Here is a 10143-nt window from a genome sequence, read left to right on the forward strand (position 1 = left end):
CTCTTTCCCCGCCACATTAGATGAAGCTTGGAGACTGATGGTACTTAAGCCACATACACAGCCTGATGAAAATCATCTCTACCATATTAAAGTTTTATTTCCTTCAAGTATCAAATCCCATACCCATGAAAATATTTCCCAGCTCCCTGCTCAACTCTTCACAACCTACTCGCTATTTGCTGTCCTTCCTCACTTTCAATCTATACAGAAGAGTCCCTACAGACCTCAATATACTGGCAACAGGGAGTTAAAACAAAAACATAATCAAAAGTATTTCATGTCTGTAGCAGCATCAGAGAGAGAAAAGGAAAAGAGCAACAGGAAAGAAACGCTCAGTTTCATTATGGCACTCAGCTTCTAGTAAGAACAGATTTCAGAAGGTAAAAAGCCTAAATCAGGCTGCAGAAGACACTGAAAACACAGAGGCTCCATAAAATATCTGGACTTAGAACAGCCACAACGTAATTAATTTAATTTTATTAAGTATTTTCCAACATTTGTCTGATCATCGTAGAGGGGGAGAAAGCAAAGATCCACACAGAAGAATACTGCACCCTGGTAAAAGAAAAAAAGAAAGCATAGGATAGGGTGCAGCTTATGCCTTATCCACCTTGAGTTATTAGGCCCTTCCTGTCAGGCCTTCTTGTCAGGTTAGATGTTAGACATCTAACTCCTCTCTTCAATAAAAGGCAGAGATAAGTTCCATGGTTTCTAAACTGTAGCCATCACTCTCATTCAGCCAATATACCCCAAACATCCACTGAAAGCATCTGAGCTAGCAGCCCCAAGGCTACATTAAGGATCTGGATTTTAGTTACTAGGCTGGAGACATCCAGGAGTGGAGCTGTGGAGCTCTCTTCCTCTTCACTGAGGTTGATGAAGTACCAGAGTGGGAACAGATGCTGGTATCTCCCTCCAACACTGCCAATGGCTTCCTCTCCATTTCACCAAATGGCTAGAAACATTTATCATGGAATGGTTTGGGTTGGAAGGGCCATTAAAGACTGTCCAGTTCCAACCCCTCTGCCATGGGCAGGGACACCTTCCACTGGACCAGGTTGCTCAAAGCCCCATCCAACCTGGCCTTGAACACTGCCAGGGATGGGGCAGCCACAGCTTCTCTGGGCACCCTGTGCCAGTGCCTCTCCATCTTCGTAGTGAAAAATTTAATCCCCACTTAACTGATTTCCACATCAGGTCACATCAAAACATTTGCCAAATGAGAAAAGTAATGAAAATTAATGTGGCACAGAAGACGGCACCATTTTAAAATCAGTGCAGCCCAATAACAAGACAGTGAAGCAGGCTTCTGAACACACGTGCAACAGTTTCTTTGACAAATGAACACCAGAGAGGGATAACTAATGGCCATCACTATAAATGTTTCAAATTTTGGTTTCATTTTGTCAACACTTAACACTGGCTCACAGGTTGCTATTAACACTAGGGCTTGGGAAGTAATAATTATGGTTCTGTTACTGGACAGAAATTACCTCATTTATCTGTATTAGAGATGCAGCAATCTGTTTCAAGCATAGCATGCTATTGTAAATGAACACCTTGAAGCCTGAAATGCCTTGGGAGATGAGCTGGACAAAAAAAGCATCTTCTTGTCCCAAACTTTCAATTTTCAAAATTTTGCATTAGGACAAAACCACAACCTTTTGAGGTTCTTCATCTCAAGAGGACATCACAGTCCATGTGTTTGCAGCAGCCCTCAGGGATGCAAAGCAGAGCACAGTTAAACCTGGTCTCCTACATAAGTATTCCCATCACTAGATTACCATTAAGTCTTACTTGCTTTCCATCCAAAAAAACCCAGTCTGGACATAAGAAACTCTGCTGAACATGCAGTCTTGAGAAACCCAATCCTTCTTGCCAAGGTTTTGACTCATCTCCATGTTCTGACAGGAATAAAAGTTACAGCAAACAAGAAGATTCACTATCGGCCTCTAAGTGCCTACAGGCTGCCTTGGGTCAGATCTGTCTGAAGGTGAAGCATGGTCTCCCACATCAACACGGGAAAAGGCAGCGTAAGGAAGCTACTGATCACCACATCAAGGGAAAATGACTGTATCAGCTGCAAACAGAAGGCTAGCTTAGTAAGTGTCACAATTTCTTATGGTGGCACCTACATAGTGTCATTTGTGGACAGACCTTTCTCATGAGACCAAGGGTCATCCACCCTGTGTAGGATATTATCTGGCTAGCGCCATGTACCATGGCACATCCCAAAAAGCAGGCACGCTCTCTGCAGAGGTATGGCGTCGTATTGCCACATGGGTGCTCTCAGTGAGTGATGCCAGGATGCAGATTCTCCCTCCTCAATCTCTTACTCTTTAGTTCCAGCCACACTGAGGAGAACGTGATGCATGGGGGTCAAACCTGCTAACTCAATCATTTGATGCCTCTAGGACAAAATGACAGAGAGTGAATATTTATTGAAGAATGCTTTCTTAAATCACAAGAGAAACCAAGTCAAAGAAAGCTGAAAGACAAGCTTCAAAACTGGTGCGTTTTCAGCAAAAATCCCAGAGGGACAGATGACACACATAAATAAGCAGAGTCAGGTAGGTTAGGCAGTTCACAGCATGAATTTCACATCCACCAATACGTACACACTTTGCAGTCGTAGCAATTTACAAGTCCCCATACTGCTATTCTTGCAACAGGTGATTTCAGCTGAGTTTAAGCTCGGCTCACAAGCCTTTGAGCACGAGTGTTCTCTTGTTGTTGGGTTTGGGGGGTGATTTTTTGTAGTTTTCTTTTGAAGTTAAGCTTCTTTAGTAAATTCTTTTTCCTAAGCTTTCCTGGTAATTAGCCCTAATCGGTATTCAAGTGCTGATCTGTGAGGCTATCTGCTGACTTAAAGGAAGGGAACACCTCACTAATAGACCCAGTGTTTGCCTCTGCCTGCAGAAACAACCTCGATAAGGACAGAGACTCCAGCCATCTCTAAAGAGACAGAGCCACAAAGAGCTCTTCTGATCAGTGCTGGCATCTGGCCTTCCCCTCATTAGCACATTAAAGCTGCTCTGTCCATTCCATAAGAGCCACTCTGTCCATTCCTTCAGCTTTCTCTATGGAGCCATTTACAGTGCTGCTCCTTTGAAACCCCCCTAGTTCAAGAGGCAGTAACCCCTTCCCAAAGCCCACGGCACAGCCAGTGTCAAAAATTCCCACTTACAGACAGGCACCCAGTAAGTACCAGCCTTCTGAATGTCATAGGTAGACAGAAGACACCCACATATTTCATCTTGCCACACTGACCCTCCTAGGAAAGTCTTTTCCCCTGTCCCAATCAGTATGTCAGCTGTCGGGTTTAGACTGCAGTGCATTTACAGTATCACTATTTCAGACTAGGACCAGCAAGGCTGCTGTCTCCTAAGATGTAAATTCTCAGGAGCAAAAGCAAGGTGAGGGGGGAAATTTTTCATCAGTTAAGTTCTAAATCCTCTGCTAGGATGCTTTCCTACGGGCAGATATGATCTTCCCACTTCCCCGACCAAAAAGAATCGTTCTAACGGGCACACAAAAGACAACCTAGTTGCTTGATCTGTGCTATGAACTCATTTTCTTTGACTTATTTCAGAATGTTACGAACATTTTTACCTAAAAGGAGAGCTACAGCTATCTGAATTGAGCTCAGACTCATTCTTCTACAGTCACTGTTATTCTGGGTGGACTTTGAGAAGCTATTTATACTTTTTGAGAATAAAAATCCCAAAGGAAGCCAATCCTTTTGTTTTGAAGAAGAAAGCAAAGCAACTGAAGGTTATGAATACCCACTCTTTTTTTGGATTCCAAAACTGGTATGTTTGATCCTTAACTTGCTTTTCATTAAGGAAAAAATGCCATAAATTATTTGGTTGGTTTGCCTCTCTGATCAGTCAACTGAAAGACGGTATTGCTTTGGGGCAATGAAACACGTTACCTCAATTTCATTATTATTCAGTTTCAGGTTCTTTTTAAGTATATAAACTCCCTCTGCCTGATTTTCTATGTGGGTACATGTTATTAGGGAAAAAAAAAAACCATAGGGTTATAGCTTTTGATACTTGCACTGTCATTCAAACAACTCTCATTTCTGAAGAGTTAGTAGCCTTGACACACAATTCAAGTTCAAAGTTAGTCAGCTAGTGGGACAAATTCTTCCTCAACTCCATTATCAGGGATGAATTTGGCCTGTAGCATATTAAAAAGGCAAAGTTTTACACAGACTGTACCCAAACAGCAAGCTTTCTGACAAGAAGAATCCAACTGGTTTTCGTCATATAATTTTGCTCAATAAAACCCTACCTAGCTTAATGAATTACAATTATTAGCAACATTCTTTTTTCTTCCTTTTCCTAAGAAAAGAAGTGGCAATTAGAGCATACACTGGCATTATGCACAAGGCTGAAATTTACTGGATAAAGTGAGTAAGTGAGCGAAGAAGTACAGAAAGACTCACACTGCTCGAGAGACAGCTTTCACAATTCACTAGAGCAGACAACTACAAATCTATTTAAAAGATGGCATGGGACTACGTGCTTCAAATTACTCTTACTCCATTTTTTTTTATATCAAGTTGAATAAGTCTCTACTATTCTGATATGATCTTTAGGAAACTTCTGAAAAGTACAAAGCACATGAAGATACCCTTGAAACAGCAAGATAAGGCATGGCTAGATCTTACTCCTTAAGAAAGTACTGTAAGATAGAAGTGGGTAAACCCAGAAAACAGTATGTGCCATCCAGCTTTCTCATCAGGGAAAGCAACACAATAGCAGAGCCTCAGATGTTACTTTGGAGACCTGAGTTCATTGGCGAGGCTATGGTATTTTTTGTTTACCAGAATATTCACATTTACTTAGGTAAAATAACTTTGTTATACTATCCAAAGACATTAACTTATTTCCTTGGAAAACCTTCATTTCCCCTCCTTGTCCTGATGCCTAGGACTAACGAGATTATGTCCAGGTCCATAATCATCTGTTGGCTCTCATTTAGATAAATAATTTTTAAGAATTCCCCACAGAGATCATCTGGCAACCTGCTCCCCCTGTGTTTCAGCAATGTTTATTCTCTGCCCAGTCCTCTGCAGAGGTGATGACCAGTCTTTCCAACAAGAGATCCATGCTTCAGAAGTCTTCAGGGGCCACCGGCAACATTTGGCAGGTGACTCTGTGCTCTTGAGCCTTCAGGTCAGGTAGGAAGAGCAGGGAAGGGACACAAGAGACCCCTTCTGTGCTGGGAGACAGGCACACAGAACAAGTGCTGACCCACCAATCAGTACCTCTGAAACAGGCAGGTGCTGGGGTGGAGGCACGGAGAAACGCAGAACTCCAAAGCACATGATTTTCTCCTTTTCTTCTTGCTTCCTACTGTAGGTGGGAGGCAATGTGGAGCAGGTGAGTCACTGCTCATCAAGTGGTCCTCTGCAAGCAGAGTTGGTGGAGTCCAATTTTGGCTTTGCAGAGGCTGTGTGGAAGCAAGCAAGCAATCAAACAGCCAACTCTGTTCTTTCTCTCCCTTGCAACGTAGCAGGGCAGGATCAGCCAGGGACACCCGCTCAGCAAATGTCACAAGGAAGGTACCAGGCAGCACCCTGCAGCTGGGATTCATGGACCATGGGTGTGAATCACAGGTCCAGGAGCATATCTGCAGTGTAATCTGCATTTCCTCTTAACGCAACAGCAATTCCAAGCCATCCTTCCCAGGTAACAGATATCCTTCAAGGATAACAGGAAGCTTGTTCCTGTTGCAGCAGGTCCTCTTCAGGACCACTGGCAGCTCAGGATTTATATCCAAACTGTTCCAGTAAACCCCACAATTTCATCAAGCATCTCCAGTCCTCCATGATTCTGACCCTTCAGTTCTGTGGTCTACTTTTCCTTCATGGCCAACTTTTTCACAGAACTCAGTGTTTGCTGCGATCACTGAAATAGACTGTTACAGTCCACCAGCTCTGCTTTCAGTGTGTTCTCTTCTCAAATACCCTGGGGAGGGGGGTGTTCCAGTATTCCTCTATTACCTCAGGATCTATTGAGTGAACAGGGAGGAGAGGTTGGGAGGTGAAGTTAAGATATGTTTTCATAGCTTGTAAAGCAACTTTAAGAGGAGCCTCTGAAGGCAATTCAGGAATCACAAAGTGCCTGGATGACCAAACTCTCACATACAAAATGAGAGAGAAATGATGCTGTTTCTGCCAGTGTCTGTGCCCATTCTCCTGCTGTCTTATTTCCTCCCTGACCTGTCGCTGGGGAAAGGCTTTTTAGCAAGGCCCATTGTGATAGGATAAGGGGTAGTAGTTCTAAACTAAATGAGGGTAGGTTTAGACTACATATATGTAAGTAATAAATTTTTCACAATGAAGGTGGTCAAATACTGGCACAGGTTGCCCAGAGAGGCACTGGGTGCCCCATCCCTGGAAACATTCAAGGTCAAGTTGGATGCGGCTCTGAGCAACCTGATCTAGTTGAAGATGTGCCTGCCTATTGCAGGGGGGCTGGACTCAGTGACCTTTAAAGGTCCCTTGCAACCCAAACCATTCTATGATTCCACCAGCTACAAGCAGGTTTCTGTTGTCAAGCTTTTTGTTTTGTTCCTCTTCCTGAGAAGCCCCCATTTTGTCTAGCAGAAAACAAAAATACACAAGCTCAACCCAATGAGGCAATCAGGGATCTTTCACAAATGGGTCTCAAGCAAATAGTGCACAAAATGGTAGAGACAGCATGGAGAAAGTGCTGCCCCGTTCCAGCAGAAAAGCATTAACCGAAGAAGCCAATGCTTAGTTTGTTCTGGTCTCCTGCTTCTTTAGGGATATACCATATATATTTCTTCCTTTCCCTTACACATTTGCATGCTATTGTTCCCACAGAAGATGAAAACATTTTCATTGCGTGAGCATCCATTTCACTGTGTCACTTCACTGTATCAACAGAAATATTGCATGAAAGCCATGACCTTACATGGGCTGTGTCATTAGTTCCCATGTAAAGACACAGGAAACCTAACTCAGGCAGTATTTGCCCTGATACAGACTTCTGGATGTGCTGAGGATTCTCTTACACAAGGAAAAGGCTGTTTAAAAACACCACAGTAACAAGTCTTCTCCCACTCCAGAAATCACGTACATTTGGAAAAAACTGACTTTCATTTCATGCCTGAAGAGGAGAAAAGAACATGTTCATAAACATGTTCATGAGGGCCGGAGCACCTCTCCTATGAAGACAGGCTGAGAGAGTTGGGCTTGTTCAGCCTGAAGAAGGATCCAGGAAAATCTTACAGCAGCCTTCTAGTACCTGAAGGGGGCCTGTAAGAAATCTGGAGAGGGACTTTTCGTAATAGTAAGTAGTGGTAGGAGAATAAGTAATGGTTTTAAACTGACAGAGGGTAGATCTAGATTAGATATTAGGAAGAAATCCTTTACTGCCAGGTTGGTGAGGCGCTGGCACAGGTTGCCCAGAGAAGCTGTGGCTGCCCATCCTTGGCAGTGCTCAAGGCCAGGTTGGACGGAGCTTTGAACAAGCTGGTCTAGTGTAAGGCATCCCCACCTTTGGCAGAAGGGTTGGAACTTCATGATTTTTAAGGTCCCTTCCAACTCAACCCAAACCATTCTATGATTCTGTGAAAAAGTAGCAGGGCTCTGTTCATTAGGGTGATCTTCTGGGCAACGGGAGATCTTATTTCTAGATTCAAGTTTGTGAATCAGACAAAGATTTGAACTTCAGTCACTGGAGCCCATTTCTATCCTTTCTCCCTTAAAAAAAAATAAATCTGTATATTCTCATTTCAATCATTTATCTAAAATAATAAATACTTACTTGACTCTTTTCTATGGCTGAGAATCATATATATGCATAAGCACTGTAAATGCTTGACCTATATGAATTAATCCAACATCTTCTAGCCGTGAAGACCATAGTCAGTTTGATGGCTCCCTAGAGGTCACTATTACCACCCGTGAACAGGAGTACATATTTCTTCTGTATCTGATCCCCTCACCACATCTTAATTCCTTTCTTGCTGCCCCTGAGAAAACTTCTTTCCTCTAGTGTCTCGTTTCAGGATGGACACACACCTCAGGATGACCAAGCAGAAGGAGAGCAGGATTTTGCAAGCACAGGACACCCAAGATGACACAGACAGTTGGGTTGAGGAATTGAGTGAATTTGACTATGCTGAGAGTTACTAGCACGCATGTATAAGGAAATGTATAATTGAGCTGAAGCAGCTCTTACTTGTTTCAACTTCTTTTCAATCCTTCTCATGCTTGAATAACAAAGGATAAGTATTTCCTCCCTTACTGATGTGTTTGAGGATCCTCCTACAATGGTTGCAGTTAATTAGCTGCATCTAACAGCAATGATCTGTGAGCAACCAAATACCTTCAGGTATCTGTAACAAAGATAGCAACAATCATAATTTCCTAATGTTTAAAAGCTTGAAAGAGTAAAAGACGTTCACCTTCAAAACTAGTATATCCAGATAAAACAGCCGTCTTTCTTAGTAGCTTATCCATACTACATGTGTCTGAAACTAAACTGAGGACAAAGAGGCCGATACTGATAGGCACCATCACACTGCTGCCCTGCAACGGCTCTATTCAGCACATAAAAGTCACTGGGCAGAAAGGGATCGCTTCAGTCGGCTTTTCAGGCAGGAGCGCCTTTTGGAGAAGTGCAACCGGTTAGGCTCTGGACAGACAAGTTTTATGGCAAAAACCTCAGCCCTGCTCAAATGCAGTGCAAAAGAAACAACTGACAAAGAGCGTAAGGGATTTGAATGAGATGGTTCCAGTGTTTTCTTGAGCGTTCGGTGAAGTTATTTGCCCCTAGCCCCCTGCGCTTCCCTGGCTTTGAGCTGACAATCCCGAGCCGCACGCACAGGCGAGGGGACAAGCCAGCGTCCCGCCGGCAGCCCGCTCCCGCAGCCACAGCATGCTGCCCACGACACCTGACCGGGTCCGCGCAAAGCCCCGCGGCTGGCGGACCCCGCCGGGACGAGGGGCCGCCCCTTCCCCGGCGCCGCCGTTCCAACTCTCCGCCACCGGCCGGGCGGCGGTACCGGCTACTTGGGTCCTTCCTCCCCGCCGTGCCCCGGGCCAGGGAAGCCGAGACGGGCGGGAGGCGCGGGGGCCCCGCCGTGGGGATGCGCCTGCGGGCAGAGCAGGTGCGACCAGCGCCGGCCCCGGAGGGGAGGGAGGGAACGGGCCGGAGCCGCCCCTCACCCCGCCGCCTCGGAGGCAGCAATGGGCCGGGAGAGGCTCCGCGCCACCGCCCCCTGCCCGCGGCTCCTGCGGGGAAAGGCGCTGCCCGCCCGGCCGAGCGGAGCGAGCCGCTCCGCCGGAGCCTTCGTGCCCACGCCGCCGAGGGGCAGGGCCGGGCCGGGCTCACCCGACGGCCGCCCCCGGGACCTGCGCGCCCCGGGGCGAAGAGCAGCGCAGAGCCGCCGGAGCACCCCCGGCCTCACCTGTTCAACACTTTCCTGATCCTCTGGCGCACGCTGGAGGAGGGCGCGGAGATGCCGCTCCTGCCGCCGCCGCTGCCGCCCTCCGCCGGCAGGTTCTCGATGGTGGCCACGACATGGCTGGGCTGCGGCGGGTGGTGCGGCGACGGCGGCGGCTGCGGCTGCGGCGGGTGGCGGTGGTGGCGGTGGCGCTCGGGGGAGAGCATCGCTGCGGGGCTGCGCCTCAGCGGAGCGCGGGGCGCATCCCGGCGGGAGGGCGGCGGGCGCTGCTGCCGCCGGCGCTGGCTCCCTCGGCTTCCGGGCAGCGCCAGACCCTCGCCCGCTCCTCCCTCACTGGGCTGCCATGCAGCGAGGGGCGGGCTGCCGCCGCCGCCTCCAGCGAGTGCCGCTCACGGTCGGAGAAGTGGCAGCAGTTTGGCGACCCTCCTCCTCCTCCTCCTCCTCCTCCTCCTCCCCACACCCCCCGCGCCCAGCCAGCCGGTGCCTCCCCCCGGCGGAGCCGCCGCCGCTGCGCCGCCCCGATCTCCTTTGTTCCCGGCTCGCCTCCGCCCCGCGCACCCCGAGCGCACGGCTGCCGACCCGGCCCGGCTCCTCACGGAGGCGGCGGAGACCCCTCGGAGCCGTGCATAGCCGCTGCCGCCCCTGCACGCCGCGCCTCCGCCGGACGAGCGCGCCGGAGGCCGCCAGGGG

At 47.6% G+C, this 10143-nt stretch overlaps 1 protein-coding gene across 1 annotated transcript in view; it reads right to left on the reverse strand.

The window, feature by feature from the left end:
• Positions 1–9834, reverse strand: part of SLC35F1 (solute carrier family 35 member F1) — a 246953-nt gene extending 237119 nt beyond the window's left edge. The window contains exon 1 of the mRNA XM_065681006.1: positions 9457–9834. Coding sequence (XP_065537078.1) covers positions 9457–9659 — 203 coding nt within the window. The 5' untranslated portion in view covers positions 9660–9834. The remainder of the gene's footprint in view (positions 1–9456) is intronic.
• Positions 9835–10143: the final 309 nt, after the last annotated feature.

The sequence above is a fragment of the Lathamus discolor genome, chromosome 5, assembly GCF_037157495.1.
Source record: "Lathamus discolor isolate bLatDis1 chromosome 5, bLatDis1.hap1, whole genome shotgun sequence".
NCBI lineage: Eukaryota > Metazoa > Chordata > Aves > Psittaciformes > Psittacidae > Lathamus > Lathamus discolor.